The sequence below is a fragment of the Corvus moneduloides genome, chromosome 2 (genome assembly GCF_009650955.1).
Source record: "Corvus moneduloides isolate bCorMon1 chromosome 2, bCorMon1.pri, whole genome shotgun sequence".
In the NCBI taxonomy this organism is placed as follows: domain Eukaryota; kingdom Metazoa; phylum Chordata; class Aves; order Passeriformes; family Corvidae; genus Corvus; species Corvus moneduloides.
Genome location: NC_045477.1, coordinates 109,328,178 through 109,350,986, shown reverse-complemented (window position 1 = coordinate 109,350,986; position 22,809 = coordinate 109,328,178). Strand labels below are relative to the sequence as shown.

General features: G+C 40.4%; 1 protein-coding gene across 2 annotated transcripts in view; it reads right to left on the bottom strand.

Annotated features, from left to right (window-relative positions):
- Positions 1 to 22,809, bottom strand: part of MBTPS2 (membrane bound transcription factor peptidase, site 2) — a 41,306-nt gene that overhangs the window by 7,799 nt on the left and 10,698 nt on the right. For both annotated transcript variants that reach the window (XM_032100812.1, XM_032100813.1), the window contains 6 exons: positions 22,473 to 22,576; positions 19,943 to 20,070; positions 16,076 to 16,194; positions 15,052 to 15,232; positions 12,484 to 12,578; positions 10,058 to 10,253 (listed from right to left, as the gene is read on the bottom strand). In XM_032100812.1, the coding sequence (XP_031956703.1) occupies positions 10,058 to 10,253; positions 12,484 to 12,578; positions 15,052 to 15,232; positions 16,076 to 16,194; positions 19,943 to 20,070; positions 22,473 to 22,576 (823 nt within the window). The remainder of the gene's footprint in view (positions 1 to 10,057; positions 10,254 to 12,483; positions 12,579 to 15,051; positions 15,233 to 16,075; positions 16,195 to 19,942; positions 20,071 to 22,472; positions 22,577 to 22,809) is intronic.

Genomic DNA, 22,809 nt, shown 5'->3' with positions numbered 1-22,809 from the left:
CAAGGGAATGCACAGCTGCATCACACAACACCAGTCAGCCAGTGTGTAAGTGGCTTCTCTTCTGTGTTCAGATGGTAAGTGACTTCAAGATAGAACCTGGTGCAACTTAAAAACCTGGGAGGGGGGACTTGCCATCCTTCTTTAAAACAGTGACTGGAAAATTGCAGTGTTGAGGACCACAGGATCTTGAAATACTTTATTACTGTACACACTGTTCCTTGAAGGTGTACATGAACCTTCAGTTGACTGCATGTCAAATGTTTCTGAGAGATTCTTCAAGGAAAGTGTGGTGGTTTGAGACCTGCCAGAAGGCACTTTGTTAGTAAAGGGCAGTTCCATCTGGGTAGCAGTCTGAGTCTGCCAGCACCAAGGACTGTTTGAAACCCTCTGTGACAGCTGCAGGAAAGACACCTTTCCTACTAAAAGGAAGGCACAGAGAAGTCTAACCCCCAGAAGGAAGAGGTTAGGGTAAATTGATGCAGAATTAGAAAATCACCTTGATAATAAACTTGCACGATACCACCAATACCCTTGCTGTCTTTGAAGTACAACTTTAGATGTGAGTTGCCAGCCACAATGGCCTGAATTTTCCCTACTTACGTGGAGAAAAGTTATAGCCATAAGAAATACATACCTCCAGAGAGATATTTGAAGGCAAGAGATCAAACCCCACTCAATACAAACATCCCTTGGGAAAGGAACAGTTTAACTGACCCTTAGAGAAATTTTAACCATAGGTGTCATAGGTTAGCAAGCATAGTCCTGGAAGGGACGTCCTTGCTAAGGGGTGCTTACAGTTTCCTCTGGGAACTGATAGAACCTATCAGCTGGCCAGTTTGAATATGGACAATTCTCGAAGCCACTTAAAGTTGTGACCTCCTCTGTGATCCACATCTAAGAATAGGCAAACTCCCCCTCCAAGCTCTCTCTCGTTTCCGGCGCTGGGACAGGTGGCTGCGGGCCCCGTGTGGGGGCCAGTGGGCCCGGCCAGGCCCTGCTTGGGCCAGGCCGGGCCGGGCCACGGCCATCCTGGGTCGATGGACCTGTTCCAGCCGTGGAACCCCCCCCACTGCCTTGCCGTGGGCAGCCGGAGCGGCTCGGCTCTCCCCCCTCTCCACTTCGATAAGAAAGATTCAACATTCCAGCTGCAAAGCTGCAAGGCCGAGGTGAGATTAACCCTTTTACTGCTGTGAAGAGCTGAAAACCTGAGGGAAGAGAGAGAGAGGAGATGCTTAAAGCTGAAATTCTGTTGTGAAGCTATGATATATCAGAGTATCCCGTTGTAATTTCATGAAGATATGGGGGGTGGAGTGTTCAACTCGTGAGCAAAAGCACCTGCGCTGAGATAGGCAGATGCTGACGCAGCTGTAATTTCATGAGAAGTTTGGACAGAGAGAGATGGACCAGATGAGGACTTTTGCTCCAAACGGGAAAGGAGAAAACCTCAGTCCCTAGAGATGCTCCCAGAGATAGTCCTAACGATGAAGATGATGAAGACCCTTTGCTCCCAGGGAAGGAGAAGGGCCTCTGTTTTTTTGTTTCTGAATGGCTCAACCTTAAAATTGTACCCCAAAAAACTTCAAGAGTGGACCCTCGAAAGCAGTTGCGGGAAAAGCTGCAAGTCGGGGGAAAGGACTCACACGCAGGCAGAGAGACTCCTCTTCCTAAATGGACTGAACAATATTTGGAAGTGGGCGGCTGTCTCGTTGTGATACTGTTTTCATAGCATGAGCAAGAAGAGACTTCTCTTTCTAACTGAACAAGGTAATTATGGAAGTGGTAAACAGACTGAACAGCTTAAGGGTTGTCTTTTCACACTGTCAGTGGGAGAAGGGAGGAAGGTGGGGGGAGGAGGAGAGTTCTGAAGGTGGTATAATTTTTTTTTTTTCCTTTCCTCTTTTAGGTCTGTTAATAAACTTCTTTATATTCTTTCAAGTTTGGTGCCTGTTTTGCATTTCTCCTAATTCTTATCTCACAGAAGATAAACAGTAATGAGTATTTTGGACCAAACCACTACACTAAATTGGTGTTTCCTCCCGGTTACAAACCGAACCCGCGACAATAGGCTAAGAGAACACTGGGAACAGAACATACCAAAAGTGCTGCTAAGTATATCTTACTTAAGAGTGAGATCAGATTTCTTCAGGTTTGATAAAGAATTCAAGGACACAGCAACAAAGGTGAGGGAAAGTATTCTAAAGTCACGTAAGGCAGAGAACGGTCCATTTGGTCACATAAAGACATTTACTTCTGTTAGCAGATGCCTTTCTGATAAGTCCAGCCAGCAATCACACCATGGGTTGGAAAGACATGGATAGCAAGGAGAACCGAAAAAAGAATGGGTTTGATGTGGCAACAAGCAGAGAACTTTTCAGTATCAAAATTGCCAGTGCGCTTGAAAGTCATGTTTTTTCTTAAAGCTTAAGACCAACCTTTGATTTAAGGGAACTGGGAGAAAACAAATCTGTTGGACAACTGAGTGAAGAACACAACAGACAAACCCTGGACACTACCCAGATCAGAAAGTCAGAGGTATCCAAGTCGATCACAGAATCATAGAATGATCTGGGTAGGAAGGGACCTTAAACATCATCTTGTTCCAATCTCCCTGTCACAGGCAGGAACATATTCCACTAGACCAGGTTGGTAAAAGCCCCATCTAGCCTTGCCTTGAACACTACCAGGGACAGGGCATCCACCATGTCTATGGGAAATGTGTTTCAGTGCCTCACTATATTTATTGAAGAATTTCTTCATTGTATCTAACCTCTTTCTAGAAGAAAGCCTGTATGATGAGTCACTGATTATAAGAGATACAACTGCAAAGTTCTTTGAAACATTCTATGTGTTTGTCTAGCAGTATTTAGTATCAAGCTATGACAGTAAAAATATAGTTGAACCACAAAAAAAGCCCCAAAGATACAGTATTTTTCCCTTACATCTATTCTACACAAAAAATTAATCAACTAAATGCAATATTTTATTAAAATACTCATTTAGCCTTATTTTAAAAATTACAGTGGTTAACCAAGCAGACACCACAGCCTTCTGCAGCTTGACACAGGAGCTTGCCTGAGTGCAGGTGCAGGACCTTGTACTTGGTCTTATTGAACCTCATGAGGGTTCTTTTCAAGCTTGCTCAGGTCCCTCTGGATGGCTTCCCATCCTTCAGGTGTGCCAACAGCACCACTCAGCTTGGCATTGTCTGCAAACTTGTAGGAGGTGTACTTGATCCTGCTGTGGGGAGGCTGTGTCCCAGCCCGTGGGTGGAGCTGCCCTATGGGATGTGCTCCCCTACCTGGGAGGGCAGCTTCCCAGGAGCACCCTGAGTTCCATCCCCACACAGCCGCACCCTGGCTGCCTGCTCATTCCAGGGCCATGAGGTCACACAGGCCCAGGGGACTCCAGCAGCTGTCCATAAGCACCCTGAGTGCCAGCCCCACACAGCCCTGCTCCCTGAATACCATCCCCACACAGCTGTGCTCTGACTGCAGGGGCCATGAGGTCACAGAGCCCCATGGCACTGCACTGGCCATAAGAACCAACTGCTCAGCCCCCATCCCTGACTGTGTGGTGGAAAGGGGATCATGGCGCTTGTCCACCATCTTTTCCTCTCCCTCCTCATCCTCCTGATGGTCCTGCATCCTGGGGCTGCCAACTATGCTCCACAGAAATCACAGGAAGCAGGTAAGCTGCCAGCACTGGTGCAGCCTTTCATGGGCTAGTGGGGTCTTCTCACCAAGAAGATGTTTTTTCCTCCAGTGCTTTACTGAGGGTTTCCTCTCTGTGAGCGCTCTCCTGCTAACAGAGTCCCAAGTCCATCTCTCCTCCAGGGGTGTTGCACATTGTGTTTAAAGAGTGCTGAGCTGCCAGCTCAGAGGTCCCTGGGTCCTCCTCTGCAGCTCTGGCAATCCACTGACATCTGGCTCCCACGTTGCTACCTGACCCCCCATCCAGTGCTTCTGTACACAAAAGCAGAAGATCCCAACATGCAATGGAAACATTTCTCTGTGCTTGCTCCTAGCTGAGTCTCTAGCTGATTCTGTGGCAGCTTGGCAGAAAGATGGTTTGGAGCCCTTGGGCGAGCCCGGAGCAGGTAAGTTCTCAATGTTCCTTCCTTTGAAAGAATAATTATCACCAATGTGTCAATAGCTTAGTAATGAGCAATTTTCTTTAAGATGGCTTGCTGAAATCTTCAGTCGTCAAACACATGCGTAATCGCCCAGGTAAGTTAGTTGGAGGAAGATACATTTACCTTTTAATCTTCCTTCCATAAGAAATGCAAGTTGCTCATTCCAAGGCCGATGCCAGCCACTGGCATGGCCAGGTAATTGCTGTCCTGTGGTCAGCACAAGACGGCTGTGTGGCAGCAGGCTCTTTCCCCAGTGCATACTCTTGCATGTCACATCAGCAACTGAGCTGAAAGTGTGTTGGGTTCAAGATATCTGGATCCCATTACAGAGACAATGAGAAACAGGACTCTTGCACAAACATAGCTTCCTCTGTAGCTTCATCCCAGAGCTTGCCCTGAGTACCCAGATGACCAAAGCACAAAGGTAGCCCCAAGCAGGATCCCTCTCATGAGCTGAGGTCCAGATCAGTGTTCTGACTTGCATATTGGGCAGGGAAGCTAGAGGGAACCTCCCCATCCTCCTGTGTCCTCCATGCCTGAGCCATGCGGAGGCTTTACCCGTGTCTGCTTTTTGGCAGTGCTGCCAAAGTCCGGAGAAAAACAGAATGAGAAAGCTGCTGAATCTCCTCAAGCAGACTCAAAGCAGTCAGGTACTGAGCAGTCCTGCTGGGATCCCTTATGGGGAGACACATCCTGAAACGTGCAAGTGGCTGCAAGGGGTGCTCATGCTGGAGAAAGGGCAGACAGGGAAAGTAAGCTTTAAGTGTCTCCTGTGAGGGCCTGACTCCATCCCATTGGGGTGTGGGAGCTGGCCCAGAGAGGGAGAGTTGCAGGTGGAACTGCCCAATGAGTTTTTGTCAAAGCAGTGACTGGCCAAGCAGCAGTGCTCCCCACTGTGCTCTCCTCCTGACCATTTGAGCTCTGTTCAAGGGACAGCCTGTCCCCAGGGGGTGGGAGTGTGCCTCCAGGACCAGCACTGGGGAGAAAACAAGAGAACATTCTGGTGATATCAAATGTGCTGCAAGTTCACCAGTGGTTAACTGGCAGACGACAGGCTAACATTTGGAATTGCTCTCACAGAAACGGCTGGAGAAATGACCAAACAAGTTCCTAATGCCCGTGAGCACATCGAAAGTATTTTCTGTCATGGAGCAGGCTGTATGATAGGCATAGTGATAGTCCTGGTTGCCGTGCCAGCTGGGATACTGATGTGCTCTCTCGCAATCTGCTGGTGGTGTGAGAGAAAACGGTGAGTCACAGATCCCCCCACAGCTCCTGCTTCCTTCAAAGGCAGCTCACAGCCACAAAGCATTTCTAGTCAGGCTGCTGTGCAGCAGCTAGTGGTTGGTCGAAAAACTCCTCTGAGGCTTCTGCAGCTGTCAGCAGCTTTAACTGGCCTCTTAATTTCTGGGTCTTCTCTTGGGGAGCCTACTTGGACTGGAGCCAGTGTTTGCTCAAACTGAGCCTGCCTGGACAAGAACAGCTTGCATGAGTGTCAGGCAGAAGCAAAACAAAGTCAGGACAAAAAAGAGTGAGGGGTGATATTGCTCTAGAAAGCAAGAGATGCATTGGCACCTGCTGCAGACCAGTGAACCTGCCTGGAGGAATATCCCTGCTTGGTGGTGCCCTGGCCAAGGTGTGCAGCGGTGAGCCCTGCCAGCTCTGGGCCCTGCTGTGCAGGAGAGTCCCTGTGTCTCACCTGCAGCTTAGCCACCTCCTCTCTCCACAGGCGTCTCTCTGGAGAACAGCAGGAACGCACCGGCCTGATCGCATGCTCAGACAGCCAGCCCAGTTCACCTGAACCTGGTCTGCCACTGTAGTAGCCCTGAGAAACTCACACATCTGATCCCTGAGCTGTCCTTCCCCTGCCCCTCCTCGGCTGCCCTTCAGCAGCTGTGGAAACTGCCCAGCCCCAGCCACAACAGAAACAGCCACCTCCACCCCCAAACCTGCTGGCCCAGCCCTCCAGACAAAGCTGAAGGGGGCCTGCCAGGGTAGCGGTTGGGCTGACAGAAACATGACCAGCAGCTTCAGGGATCAGCTCTTTTTGTCTGAATAAAAGGGAGAGTTTTCACACAAGTATTCGCACAGTATCAGAATATCCAGAGCTGGAAGGGACTCAACAAGGATCACGAAATCCAACTCCTGGCCCTACAAAGAACATCCCCAAGAGTCACACCATGTGCCTGAGAGCATTGTCCAAAAGCTACTTGAACTCTGTTAAGCTTGGTGCCATGACCACTTCCCTGGGGGCCCTGTTCCACTGCCTGACCACCTTCTGGGTGAAGAACCTTTTCCTGATATCTGACCTAAACCTCCCCTGGCACAGTTTCAGCCCATTTCCTGGGGTCCTGTCACTGGTCACCAGAGAGAAGAGATCAGTGTCTGCCCCTCCACTTCCCCTTGTGAGGTTGTAGACCATGATGAGGTTTCCTCCAGGCTGAGGAAGCCAAGTGACCTCAGGTGCTCCTCAAATGGTTTCCTGTCTAGACTCTTCACCATCTTCGTAGCCCTCCTTTGGATGGTCTCTAATGGCTTTTACATCTCTATTATATTGTGGCAGCCAAAACTGCGCCCAGCACTTGAGGTGAGGCCGCCCCAGTGCAGAGCAGAGCAGGACAATCCCCTCCCTGGCCTGGCTGACGATGCTGTCCCTGATGTCCCCAGGACAAAGCTGACCCTCCTGGCTGCCAGGGCACTGCTGGCTCATGTTCAGCTTGCTGCTTACCAAGACACTCAGATGTCTTTCTGTGGGGCTGCTCTCCAGCCTCACATTATCCAGTTTGTCTGTACACACAGGTCAAGTGATACCCGAAGCAAACTTGACAAGTTGAAGGCTGGTATCAGAACATCTGATCAAAACTCCTGTTTATGAGCCAAAATAGCAAAATGGCTGAGGCACCCAGTGTATTCAAAGGTTTCAAAAGACATACACTGCAAAATACTGTAGTTTCAAAGCTTGACTGCCTCTTGACAAACACCTTAATGGCCACTACCAAGTCACCATCCTGAGCCTGGAGTTACGCCTACGTTGAGAATGGATCACTGATCTTCCCATTTTGTTACAATAAACTGTTGTCACTGACAGCCACTAGACATGGATCTAAACTCCAAACCTTACTGCTGAAGCAAGCTTCAAACACAAAGAAACTTCAGGAAGTTGCTGGACTGAGCTCTAGAGACTGTAACATGAGGCAATACATTTACTGGTTGTAAGGACCAAACCTAATGGCAGTACGTGAATTTGTCCTCTGAAGAATAACAAAAGAATTACAGAAATTATGGTCCCCAGGCTTGTCTTCAAAAAGACACTGCTGGGAAGAGGTGAAGAGCAATGAGCGTGGGTGAGAGAAAACAGTCATTGTTTTCCCACTCTAATTAAACAATTCTTTGACCTGGAAATAACATTTCTTTTGTTGGCTAATGCTAGATGGTGTTGGCAAATATTGAGAAGAATTCACAACAGATACAATTTTAATTAGAAGTGACTTGAAGACTAGGTTGACCAAAGACCTATTCCAAACTTCTTTGTGGGGGAAGGGGCATGTATGCTGTGGAAGAGACAGACAGCATGGCATGAGTAATTTCTGTGTGGTCTCCAGAAGAACTGTATGTGTAACCCTTTAAACATGGGTTAAAGGCAAAGGAGGACCATCCTCAGCAGTAACGAACAAGCATGGAAATGCTGAGAGAGCAGGCTGTACCAGAAAGGCCTTCATCATGGGTTATGGCTGTTGTTGCTCATAAACATCCCCAAAGCCAGGAAGTGGCTTCTTTTTTTCAGAAGACTCGGATACAACAGAAGTAGGAAACTGGTCCATCTTGAGGAAATTATCTTCTAGGTAAATTCTGTCTTCTTTTCATGAAGGAAATCTTACAGGTTTTGGTCCATGATGGACAAGAGTAACACTCAGGGATATGTTTCCTCAAGTAGTGTGAATTCCCAACACAAATCTTAAGTCATCAGACTCTTCCCAACCAACAAGGGCTGGAGAAGGAAGCAAAAATGTTGCAGTATTAGAAATGACAAGAGGGAATAAAACCCCTCATACATAATAAAGAAGAAACACTGCAAATTTGCATGGCAGTACTGACAGGGCCCTCCATTTCAACCTTACATATCAACTGTCCAACACAGGAAGAGCCTCTAGAGCATAACTGGGCTGCAATAAGAAAAGTTTAAAACACTTAATACCATGTGTATTAAACCGACAGTATGAATTTATATTGGATAACATTAGATACTTTTTACAGAAAGAATGCTAATTAAAAGCATTTATCAATGTGTCTGTCCCAAACAACATGCACTCCTAATCATTTTTCTGTTTTAGTTTTGGCCAAATCTCTGTCACTGTAAGTTCATTTAGGATTATAATTCTTTACAGTTTTGCTATTTTTTAAATACTGGAAACAAGTGCTATATATAGCCTCCATATCAACAAAAAATATTTTTGCTAGTATACTTTAATTTGAGACAACGTAAAGATTTAACAGAAATAAACTGTAGAGGCTATTTCTTCTAAGTAGCTAACACATTTAAAAAAAAAAATGTTATCTGGAAGTTATCTTCAAACGAAAATACGAAATAATTACTGTTTCTCCATAAATCAGGACTAACATGACAACAATACAAGCCTAAGCAGAAAATAATACATGCATAATCTTAGAATGTTATTCAAACACTACTTTAGTGACATTTCTAGAGAAAATAAAGTCATAGTACTAGTACTACAATTCCCGTATCGTGTTGAGTGTTAAATGTAGCACTACTCTAAAAAGTAATGCTTCCTGCAGGCAGAAAGATCACACTAAAGAATAAGGCATTTCATTTCACTACAAAACATATTCCTATTTCAAAGCTCACACAGTAGCAAAAGAAATTATATTTTATTTTAACTAAAAAACCAGTTACCACATTCTGATCAGTCACATTTAAAAAAAAAAAGCACACCAAACCGGTTGGCCCCAGTCAGTATTGTACAGTGCAAAGCTAAGTCTGAAATATTTAGTTGTTCCATTGGAATCCATGAAACTCTACGATTGTACAGTGACTGCCTGCTACCCAAGCCATGGTCCTATCATTTTAGGTCTGGTGTTTTTCCAAAGGGAACATAGAGCACAGATTGCATTTGCGGTGAAGTCGGTAATAAAATCAAGCTTTTAGCTTTCAAATTAATACATTCTATGTAGAATTCCAAGGGTAAATCACCTCACAATTATATTCCTACATGTATGCAAACAGTATTTTCACTAAGTAACTTCTTCAAGAAGAACTACCACTTTAAAGGTAACAACATTCTTTTTCAACTTCTGAAAGACCGGCAGGTTCAATTCTTTTGCAGAATTACTGTTCAGGAGCAAACACCAACGAAAACGCCATTGCTCCAATGTATTAGCAAATGTTGTATGTTATTTAATTTAGAGCAGTCAAATGAAAAAATAAATAAGGAAAAAACTGTTGTGAAAACACTTGTGGCTCAGTAGTCACGGCAATCTGTCGCAGGTACTTGGTTATTAGGTATGATTTAAGCAGTCATTCTAAAATTCCAGGCAAAGTGTTGGAGCACGGTGCCCTACAGATTTTACAATAGCATTTTGAGACATTTATGTGTTAGGAAAATGCAGGTACCTGGTTCCTATTACTAACCTGAATAAGATCTATTCTAGAAATAGCCCTTTCATACTTTTCTGAAAAAACAACCATCTCATACCACACATGGTTTCTATTACCTTCGTAACTCATTGCACTGTGCACATTTCATTTTAGGCCTGAGTAGTCCATGTCTCTCCACTGGCTGTAACAATAAATGCATTCTGCTTTAAACAAATCAACTAAGAAGCACTCCAAGACCTTGTTTAAGCAGCCAGGCAAAGAAAACCATATTAGAAATTGTTTTTGCTAAACTTTCAATAAATAATACCAACCTGTATACTGAAGATGCATGGGGTGTCCTACATATAGCATGTCAATATGGGGTGGATGCTTTACCCTGATTAGCCTTGTTTGGTTCTCCAAAGAAGGAGTTACACAAAAGCTTGGAACAAAGTCCTTATGGCAGTCCACGTTGGTTCGACAAACCTTGCTGGCTTCAATAACTTTTCGTGCTGGCAGACAGGCATACTGCAAAGGGCATTTAAAAAGATTATGAAAGGTAAAGGTATTTTCCAACAGATCAAAATAAAAGGAACTATATATGCCTTTTTAAAGCAAAGACATGTCTCACTGATATAAGCCAATGAAGTGCTGAAATCTGATTTTTTCCTAGTTTTTTGTTGTCAAATCCTGAAGAATCTCTACCTGATACATATTCAGTCATTCCATATTTTGTGCAATGTGGAAGGGAGGGTGTATACATATACCAAAATAAAAGCAAACCAGAATTTCTAGAAAGATACACACATGCACAACAAAAAATCATGGCATCTAAACATAGTTCAGTGATTTCTAAAGGACAGAGCCTGTATCAACATCCTAGTGACTTACCTGTTCAAGCTGAAATTTTAGCAAAGAAACCAACAAATCTACCAGGTGAGTGATAGCTAAGAAACCATTCTCAACTAAGATGAACACAGGATGTTCAATGCAGTGCTGTGCTCCAACCCCTGCCTGTAACACTCTTTCACTCTGTAAGTCTGACAGACCAGATCTTTCTTGCTCCCCACAGGCCAAAGACAGTACAGCAGAAGGGAACAGGAAATTAGTTTTCCCCTTCACATCTCTTGTAAAATCTCAGTGACACTTTTCCTTTTGTTCTAAAAACAGAAACAAGGAATCCTAATCTACTGTTTGTCTTAGGAGGAAAAAAAACAGTCAATTCTACCTTCTCAGCCTGATCATTGCACTCCCCATAAATGCATGAGTGTCAGACCCTCACCATTAACCTCGACACAAACTCCTTCTAATCTAGTGAGAGGGAGAAGACACACTTCAAAAACTGCTGCATAGCTTGCGAAGACCATTTAAAATAATTTTTCAAAAACTCACAGCCAGTCTAAGGACACTTGAAAGCCACAAGGTCTCAGGCTTCTGAATGTTTTTATTTCTCCTCTGTTTATAAGTAGCAGCTATGAGCTCAAGAATGCCAAGGCTCAAAGGGATAGTGATGTATCAAATCTTGCTGCCACTGCCATATTTCCAATGAATTGCTGGAATGTGTTCAATTCTTAGTGGTTAAGTACCACAAAAACACCCTGGAGTGGGAAGTTTACCACTGTAGAAACTGTAAACATACTAGATTTGGAACAAATTTATTTGAATTTCTTCAGGTATTTATCACTAGAGTTCAGAAGAATAATAAACTGGTACATGTAGAAAAGTTTACACAGTTGATTCTTGTACTCTTTTGCTTATAATGAACAGAAATATTCCACCACTGTCAGTATGGAACACGTATTTTAACAAACATTTCTGTATTTTCATAGACTCCTAGAATGGCTTGGGTAGGAAGGGACCTTAAAGATATCTCATTCCAACCCCACTCATGGGCAGGGACACCTTTCCCTAGACCATGCTGCTCAGAGCTCCATGCAGCCTGGTCTTGAATACTTCCAGGGATGGGGCATCCACAGCTTCTCTGGGCAACCTGTGCCAGTGCCTCACCACCCTCACAGTAAAGGATTTCTTCCTAATATCTAATCTAAACCTGCCCTCTTTCAGTTTAAAGGCATTCCCCCTTGTCCTATCACTACATGCCCCTGTGAAAAGTCTCTCTCCAGCTTTCTTGTAGCCCCTTTAGGCACTGGAACAATGCTAAACCCTTTTATAAGGGAGTAAGTCAAAATCCTACAGAGAAACTTTACGTTTCTATGTGACAAGAACATCAACATGGTGAAAAAATATTCAAGTATGGCCCCTCATTTTGAGAAACTGGGCAATCTCTAGGACCTTCTCCTGCATGTTTTTATTTTAATTTAGGGAGTAGCACTGCTGGCTTCAGACAAAATAACCGAACTGATAGTCCAGGGCTTTGCTTTCCATGTAGTGCTCAATACCTTTAAAGACTGAAACACCAAAATAAGCAATTTCACCTTCTTCTCAAAAGCTGTTTTTTCTCACCAGTATTGTGCATCCAGAATACTGAAAATGACTGAGGTGATCTTCTGCCTAAAGGAATGAGGTGTCTAAGATTTTTTATGATTCTTCCAGAGACCCCCTGTTTGACTATGGGAAAAATCAAAACTAATGTTTTGTGGTTTTTTAAGCTATAATTGGGAGAATAGTATACATGTATACCTTTATTACAAACTGTAGATATTCTTGAGTATGCTGCCTAAGTGTCAGTAAATATTTCTAACTTAATATAAAAAAATTTAGATTTACCAAAGAGAATTAGCAGTTTAAAGTAACTTACCAGATGGCTGTCCAACTTATTGCTGTATGAAAAGCAAATGTCTGTGAGGCTGTTGTTACTACAACATTCAACTGTGCCATCAAGTCTTCTGTAGACTAAAGAACATAGGCATAGAGCAAATAATCAGTATTATAGTAACTTCCTGAAAAAAATTAGTCTCTGAATGAAGTAAAACAATCATCCTATGGCCTTCAAGAATTACAGTAATTCATACAGCCTAGGTGAGGCTCAGTCGTAACTAAAAATAAAGCTTCACCACCAATATGTGTGAATGTTACATGATTTCGATCATGTCACATACTGATTTTTTCACCTTAAGGAATCTCCTTGAGATACTGGGGATCTACTACTGCAATGTTTTGAGCATTACAAGTTGCAAAACACTTTTATATCCATTGCCCCTAACCTACACCAACGTTTGGAATAGAAATTTGTTAGCTACTACTGTACTGATTTCACTGGCTGGCTATGGAAATGGCCAAGACTCAAAACATACTTTTTAAATCATGAAAGCCTTTACAAGACTCAGATTCTGAAAGCTTTCCAAGCCTTGAAGGCTGCAGCAGTGAATAAATGATGTTTTAAACCATGATTTAACTTGGTAAAGAACCTTTGTACATATGCTCTTTAAATGAATTAAGCCTAACTTACTGTCCAGCAACAGCTTAAACACACACACACACACACACACACACAAGAATGGTCACAGTAAGGATCTGTATCACAGCAACTGTAGTCCCTTCCTTAAGCACATCAAGCCTGGGATACTGGTTGCTGATTTATCACTGCATAACCTGCAGTCCACTGACACGGAGCTGTATGCCTGGGGCTTACAGGTGCATGCACTGTACTGTACAAACCTTTTTTCAAGTACCCTGAGGCTAAGAAACGACATATATTTTTGAATATTGAATGACCATGATATTAGTTTCCTTTTAAACTACATTGAAAACACTTTTTTTTTTTTTTAATTTCAAGAAGATCCTTAGGGCACTGTTTTTTCTCTAGCTTCATACTCAGATAGTTCACTCTCCATTTGTTTTATAGTCAACTAGATGGAGTCTATTTGCTATATACATTTTTATCAATATTCTGTATTTATGTCAAGTTGTGAACTGTCAAGATTTTGACAAATGACAACTGCTGGAGACCAGAGTTCTTTTAATTTCAGAGGAATATTTCTCACTGCTGGAGGCTTATGACTCCAAAAATGCAGACAGACTGGTCTGATTAGAAGGCAGCAGTGAGGACACTGTGCTGCTAACACAACACAGCAACCAGGCTTGGAAGCAATATTGAGTCTCCAGCATTAAGCCTCTAGTATGTCACTCTAAATGGGACTGGTTCATCTGCAGAATATGCAGTTTTATTACCCATGACTCTGAAACTGCACTTCAGAGAACAGCAGAATCTGAGGATATATATACCCACAGCATCTGAGAATTGGTTCTTGCCATCCCTGCCCAGCTGCAAGCAGGTGCCAAAGTTGCCCTCCTCTTCAGGGGCATAATCCAAACTGTCAGATCTCTAAAAGCAGGTTCTTACCCATACTCCACTAGTTTCCAGTTTAAATATTTATCTTAGTACCAGCTATAAGATCACTTTCTTTATGTACTAAAAAAAAAAAATTCCTTTTTCAGCCTCACGAAAGTACTATGCATCAAAACCATGGACAGTCGAGTTGCCTGACCTGCTGTTTATTTCCAGTATGATGGAAAAATGCAGTGACAATTTTAAAGCTCTGAATAGCATCATATAGATTTTGCTCAGCAACAGCCCCTTACCTTTGGAATTCAGTTTCCATGAATGCTTTCATGAAAGAAACTTTAGAGAGCTTCAGAGCATGTCACAAGACACTCAGTCAATTTAACTTGACTGTTCCTTTTTGTTCTACTCGATTTTTGTTTATCGTTCTAGTTTAGTCCAGTTCTTTTTTTTTCTTTTTTTTTTTGGTTTTGGAGGTAAGCCCTTACAGCAACAAGCACTCTAACGTATAAATGGAAACAGAAGGAAGTAGACTGACTTCCAGAAGCAGTATGTGCAATCCAGACAAAACTGAGTTTATGGGCAATGACATAAAACCCTATAGGGAGACATATCTGAAGAAGTGACCATAATAAAGCACATCATTGGGTTAAACCATACAATTTGCAACATCATGCTGATCAAAGCTGTGAGGTAACCCGTGGAATTTACATCTGCAGAAGATCACTGAGTTGATCCATTTAACAGAACTTAGAGGAGATAAGAGATAATTGTACTACTGCTGAGAACCAAGTTCAGCAATATCCTGAAGAAGCAAATTTTATTATGCAGATCATACAGGGTATTTGTACAGAATGACTGAAAGACAAGAGAAATTCCTCTATCTAGCCTTCCCTCACTTTCAGCTTCCACAAAACAGCATGGCACATTGGTAACTGCTTAAAACAGGACAGCAGACTTCACTTACAAGAAATCTGACCCCAACAACAAATTCTAAATCCAAAATAGTCTTTAAGACATGATAAAATTAAAATATAAATTAATTAATATATAAAATAATGAGGAGAGCACCTTAAGTCATACCTCTAGCTGGAAAGCTTAATTGCTGTAGGGTGGCTGCACTTACACAGTAGCCGACCTGTGACTTCTCTGAAATGTCTCCCAGACAGGAATTCCAGTCTTCCACATTATAAACTGGGCAATCTTGTAGGTTAGTGACAAGGTCTCCCACAAAAAGACCTCTCGGTCCATTGGCAGGTGAATCCTGAGAAAAACAGTGAAGTCAGTCATATTATTATAGTTAAAACCACAAGGATTTGTTTACAGTTCTACTGAATACTATCTTTAGGTTAAGACACTAAAAAATGGTGGGAAATAGGGGGAAATGGGAGGGAAAGGGAAGTCTCCAAGTATCCTGGAGACATCTGAAAATTTGAATAATTATTTTCATACAGGTTAAAATGGTAAGAAAAATCATAACATATTAAGTTTAAGAAACTTAAATTAATACTCTGAACTTTTCAAGAAAGCAGGTGTACCAATACTTTCAAAGGTAATATTACATAATAAATGTCACTTTCTCCCGAGTTTTATCAGTTGACTTTCAGATCCAAGAAGGATCATTTCAGTTCTGCTATTCAACTGTGCTGTATTTGATTAAGTCAGAAAAAAATAATTCTTTTCCAGAATCCCAAAAGTCTATCTCTACTTTGCTTTCAGCTGACCAAATAAGGAAATCAGCTCAAAATAATCTTTAACATTAAAAACAGATAGCAGTAACTGGAGTGATAATGCAGTTTCCGGTAGATTTGCTTTGTGCCAATCCTGAAAAAGAGAGAAAAAATCCCCAGAAATAAACCTGCAAACTCATCTCAAATGTCTCAACAGTTTTATAGTATGCTGATTAGTCTATCATTATTCACACCATGTTCCTTTATTTACTGATACTAAAATACATGAGACTGAGAAGAAAACTTACAGCAAGAGGTTCAATATATTAGATTCTGCAAAGTGCTGCACTGACCAAATCTGATTGTGACATTAAGAGATACAGGTACATTTCAGGTCACAAAGCGTATAATATAGAAACAGCAAATATCTCTCTTACCTCTGCGACCTCAGTGACAAGTGCCCCAACACCCGTGTAATAGAAAGGGAAAAGAATGGCCGGCAGCAGAAACAAAACCATGAAACTTGCAACAGCAAGAACAAAATTATGCCATACCCCTAAAAAGAAGGCAAAAAAAAAGTTTCTAAATAAACACTAATAACAAAAAACTGGTTTGGAAATGATCCTACAGCTGCCTTCTAATTAACTTTCCTGAAATAATTACTGTAAGAATGAATTAAAAGTTAATTTGTGAACACAGGCATAAAAGAAGAGTACACAGATTACTTTACAAACTTTAGCTTCTATGATGGCACATTGTAAGGGAGTTTCAGAGAAACCTCTAAGCCCCTGAGAATTATACTATGAAAAAAGACAGGGGAGCAGTACATCCATTTCTAAGGTGTCACTCCACCAGGATGAGAGTTCATGTACCACTACATTTCTAAGTATCAGAGGGCAGTGTACCCAGAAGAAAAACTGGGCTTCTGAATCAATTATTAAAATACAGAATGAAATGTATTACGTGTTACCGTCTACCACAATAAACTGTTGAATTAAAGAATCTCAATAAATGGGCTTATTTTTGAATACATACTGTTTGTCCTAGAGAGTAAGATGTCTGAAATTTACTTGCAATTTAGTATTTGTGATGGTAATCTACATTATTTAAATTAAAATTATTGCATGTATATGTGCCAAACGAATTTAGAAAATTATTTGGAAAAAAGACTTTTTCTACAAGAAAATATGGACCTAAAACCCCATCAAGAAACTAAGTTGTACAATCAGCATTTCCTGACACATTATTTTGAGGAACATATTTGCAATTGCCATCTTCACAGTATGTGGTTCTCCATAGGAAGCAATGAGCCACTATCATAGGACACAGTTGGCGTTCACCATCAAAGCTTTATGGCTTTCCACATTCAGCACTACACAAATTTTCTCATTTAGTTTGTGTTCTCAGACAAAAACTTTTGTATGAACAAGGCAGGAAAACTTTTCAATGTTGAAGAGTCTTTATTTCCTTCTTACAGGGCTTCATCTTGTTAAGAGAAGTTTATTCAATTCTGTATTTACAGTGCAGTTACAGGGCAGGAATTGAAGTAAATATATTTAAAAATATATTCAAACTTTCTTGCAGTGTATATAACACGGACATCATAGCATATGGCAGACTTATCTCCCTTGTCTATCTCTACATCTTATCTGGTCTTCTTTTACACTTCTAATGCTGCAAAAATGAGAGACATTTCTGGAATTCTTGAAGTAAGGATTTGTTGCCAGTTCCATAGTAGATGCTTCTTAAAGTTATTTCTTTCTATAGTTTTAATTGTATCTCATGGAAAGGAACTCAGATAGAGGAAATGTTTTTGTAATCAGTTCTCCTTATTTCACATAGACACATTTATGCGCAAAAAATCCAGAAGTACTGAGTAAATATTTTAACTTTATTGTTTTAACCTTTTTATCTTTTTTCAGCTTAACAAAAGACAAAAATGTAAAATGGAAACAAAATTATTTTCACCAGTGTGGCTGCTACACAGAATAAACTGAAAAAATCCTTAAAACAGTAGTAATAAAAAAGAGGTGATGGAACTGCTAGAGAGTAACAAGGAATACTTTCAAACATCTAGGAAACATGGGCCTTGCTACCAAAATCGACACCATTTGCTGGGTGGAATACAGCAAAATATCTAAGATAGAAAGGTTTCAAACTCATCCCAGGTGATCCACAGAAAAATGCTCAAAATGAGAATACCTGTAGAGGCAATTGCTCAGTTTACCTTCAACTTCATCTTGCTAAAACAGCCTCATTCTCGGATACCTAATTCCTTACATTTAAAAGGGACACTTTACACAACCCTACCTAAAAAACCTCAAAATAATTAACTATTAATTAAAAAAAAACCACCAAAATTATCTCAGAAAATAATACAAATATTTGAACTAATTACAAGAAAGTGCTGCACAGAATCAGTTTTCATCTATCTAGCAGGCATGGAATTACATATAATTATATATATATATATAACTGTAAATATCACAAGTCTTACAAGAACACTCATTTCCTGTTCTTGAACTCATGATGCCATCTGCTGTACAACAAATATATTTTTTAATCTCCAGACTATGGCTGGACTGCAAAAAGACTGTTTGGTATTGGCCTCTAGTCTAGCTCTGTTACATAGCTGCCATACAAAAATCTGAGAGTATGTCTCTCTAAATTCAAATTTCTGAACACCACAAATAGGTTCATCCAACTGTTCTGACAAATAAAACCAAATTCAGTCGTTTACTGAATATCACATTTTATCATTATCAAACATCCTAGTTCTGAAACATATCTATCATAAACTGTAAAACAATGCACTTATTTGTTACACCTAACTGAAAACAAGCCATTCATGCTAACCAGTCTTGCAACATGTTTGCTCCTGCCTTGTATTCCCCTATTTCAGGTTTCCCAAGAAACATGAAAAATTATTATAGGTGTTTGCTTGTCATCAAACATGCAAGCAATTATTTTCTATTACAGCTTAGAATTCTATTTTTTCTGATAATGTCTCAGGAATCTATCAACTCAGGTTCAATGCACTACATCAACCCATTCTGAAATTCAGAATGCCTTTTCTTTCAGTTCTGCTCACAGTAGATGGAAATGGAAATAGATTAACAGGGCTTCATAAAAGGTAGCCTATTGTAGTGAATGATTTTTGTTGATTAGGGTATTTGGAATACAGATATATTTACTTACCTAACATTTGTAATTATTTACTTGATTTATGAAAGTTTGAAAACATGCTTGCTAAAGGGTTCTGTATGTCCACCCTCTATACGATGTTTTAGATACAATAGTCAAGAAACAATGTTGGTAACTAAACATTACAACAGGCTGGCTGCCAGCCTACTGTGCCCTGCAACAGAAAAACATCAGTATCAAGAACTAAACCAAGATGATAACTTTTCTATCTCTATTTCAGTTCTTTGGGAACCACCTTTGTCTCTAGAAATAATCATACAAGTGGTTCAGGCAGAACAATACAGTCTCAGTTTGACTTTTCACAGCAACCAGGCTCTACTTCCCAGTAGCCAGAGACCAAAAAACATCAATTCAAAAATATCTGGAGATCATCTGGAGCCACAAGGTATGATTCTCTTTGGATGTTTGTGTTTTAACCTTTATTTCCTCCTGATGGCAACATAAAAACACGGTGACCTGTACAATAACACAACTCACAGGTCAGTGAAAACCACTCACAGTACTACTGAAAATTAGATTGCTCCTACTGCAGAAAATGGTAGTGAATTGCTCAAGGATGTTGACCTGTGATAGGAAGTCCTGGTCTCATACCACCATTCTGGCTGAGTATTTCCCAGCTTGTGTGCTCCAAGGTTTTGCTACTTAGGCCATATGATATGCAGAAATATCCCAAGCAATACACAAACAAAAAAGACAGAGGAACTTCTGCATCTGGTGTAACAGCTCTTTCTAATGAGAGGAAGATCAGAAGCCCCACTTTTTCCCCAACCACACAACTGGAATTTCTTATGCATGACTACTCTGAATTGGATCTAGATTATAATAATATTTTTCATGACAGGAAATTGGTACTCATTTAAGATCCTAGAAACTGACATCTCTAGCCCAGAAAGCAGCTCAATAAGGACAGCAATGATTAAATGATTTTCTGAGATGCCAATGTAGGTTCAGAACAGAAGGATCAGCATTAGGTAAAGAGAAGCAAGCTTTGGTACTTATTCATTCTAAACCTTAAATACTCAATCAAAGATTCACAAATGATGCCTTAGAATAAGTAATGGTGCTAAGCAAAGATTTAATAAAAAAGCACAAACTATTACCTGCACAAAATATCCTTAACTGCTGGACAGGAGATATCAGCTGCAAGTGAGTTGTGAAGAGGTCAACAAATGCTCCAGGATAGACAATGAATATAAAAATCCCAAATCCATTGAATCGTACTTGTTCTCTTAAAAAGAAAAGAAAAATGAAGTAGTGTAACTGCAAAAAAACAAAAGAAAAACTGAAGAGATTCTACATAGCACACATTTTTTGACAAGAATGACTAAAATTTTATTATAAAACTAATTTATTTTTGATACTATCAGTAATTGAAAGATAATTAAATGAAAGGATGTTTTCTGCAGTACTTGCCATTTCTAAGAAGTATACGTTTGTACGTTTGGTAAAAACATAAAGGATAAGTTCAACTTCTTTTCTGTCTCCTGGTAACAAGAACACATAAAATACTTTTTAAAAACCCACCCAACCTTCATGTTAAGATATATTTCAACGTTTGGGGTAATTTTTCTTTTAGGTAAAAAAAATGGTAATTTGTAGGAAGCAGTTTCAAACCCATTTATGTAAAAATATTTGCAAGAAGAAACTGCTTTCCTTTTAAAGAAACACTTCCACAGTTCTGGAATTTTTAATTCCTCTGTTTCTCCTAAATGGAATTTAGAGTACATTGGAAACTAACAAAAATGAGGGAAATGTCATCTGAAAAAATGAAAACAAGTCAAGAGGTTAAAAGGACAAATGCTAATGCCCTTCCAAACCTTAACACTCTATGATTCTATTTAAAAACATTTGTAGCTGACACTATTATACAGATAGGATCTTTTTTTTTCAGGGGTTTTGCAATTACTTTTAAATGGAATTTTTTTTAAAAATTAAATTTTTGAAAAATCAAATTAATTTTTGAAAAACATTAAGGTTTTTTGAAGCTAGAAATTGCATAAGGGACTTAAGAGAAGCATGGCACAATCATGTTCCACGACAAACCAGGCACAGATCAGCTAATCCCATATCTTCATTGAGACAATACACTGGGTCTAACGTTTTATTTATTCACATTTATCTATTAATATGTATATACACCAAAAGTAGACAAAGCATTATACAATCTATTCAGAATTAAGTCACACACTAATACTCATCCCATGCTACCAATTAATAATAGGCAGTTTAAATTCAGGATTTCATGACTTGGGTAGAAGATACACAGGGAAGACAAACAAGACTTTTTTGGTACAAGCCTTGACTAAGCTAAGGCTCAAATATTTAAGCTCTTGTAGTTCACAGCTAATGCTCTCTTGAACTGAGGTGGGCAAAAGTGTATTAGATTTCAGGAGGGCTAAGTGATTTGCCAGAATAATAAAATTTGCCCACAGCACAGCTTTTTAGTAAAGTTGAAACCCTGAGGATTTGCAGTAACAGCACTATAGACCCAACCTGTGCTAGGAGGAAAATAAAAAAGTCAAGCAGAAAACAGCAGCAGCAACATTGGCTGCCAAGGTACATTGGAGCAACTAATTTCTCCTCTGGAAATATCTGGGAAACAATTTTTTGATGAAAACGTAACCCAAAATTGAACATTCAAAGTTTTTGCTCTAGACCTTGAATAAAGATATCACACCACTAGGATACAAGAATTATTCTTTCCTTCTGCTTAAAAAGAGCTCTGTAGTAACACCTAGCTTCTCTGCAGTCTGCCAGCAACATGTAATAGAAAGAAAATTTTGTTGCTTTTTCCTGTGATGGGATAAGCAAAAGGTTCATCCTCCACAGAAAACTCCCTGTGAATATTTGAGGGAAAAAAGCTGAAACACAAGCAGAGCATGTGAAACACAGAGGGTCCCAAACCACCCCTTTGAGTGAGAACTCTTGGGGTTGTAAAAAAGGTAGTATATGGGTTAAAAAGCAGTCATGACTCCCTACACTCAGGAAAATCAGAGAAACAACTTAGGGCTTCATGCTAATAGGACAGATAACGATGCTGTCAGGGAGAAATGCAGAGGACACCTCACCATCAGTCCCAGAAATCACTGCTTAACCTTCTTATGCTGAAGTGGCATTTAACAGTAATGACTAACCTTGTCAAATAACTTTTGTGAAGTAATTATCACACTTAAGGACGTTAAAAATACAATCTTTGATCAAAACTAATACATCACTGAGGTTAACAGGGGCAAGTCACATTTGACTGAGTTACTGCTTCAACCTGTTCATATGCTGTTTCATAAGCTATGTTTAAACAAATCAATTAAACATCTGTTTTAAAGTATCACTGTGCAAGAGCACAAGTTCTTTTCAAGTGCCACAGGTGCAGAAATGAAAAAAATAGTATTTTAAACCTGATGCTATATTTGCAAAGCCAAAGTCCTTTCTCATGATCTGTACAACAGACATTGTATTAAAACTCTTCTTTAATTGTACACCCTTCCGAGCTTCAAATCTAAGGAAGCTAAGAATTACAGACTACACACTCTCTCTGGTTAAAACAAAGCAGTGCTAACAACATTCACGGGTGAGTAAGTGCTCTGGAATATTTGGCTTTGTTGTCAGAGCAGGAGAAAAGCGATGTATTACCGAATAGCTGCCACCCCATGGCCGACTTCATGTATCACACCGCTGATGAGGATTGCAGAGAAGAAATAAGTCAGCTGGCTGACGGGCAAATTGACACCAGGCACCTGTTGATGTGGGCATGACAACAAAACAAAACATAGGAGGAAAACAAGAGGTACAAAGACAAATCATTCTGCTCCTAAGCTTGCTGCTCTCACTCAGCTTATTCAGACCCACAACAGAAGAGGGGCTGTTCTCATGCAGTACTATCAGTTTGTATCTCTTTTACCAACTTCTTCGGTGTATTTTAAAGTAGATTAAATACATATTCTTTGATGAACATTAAATAGCTCTCTGG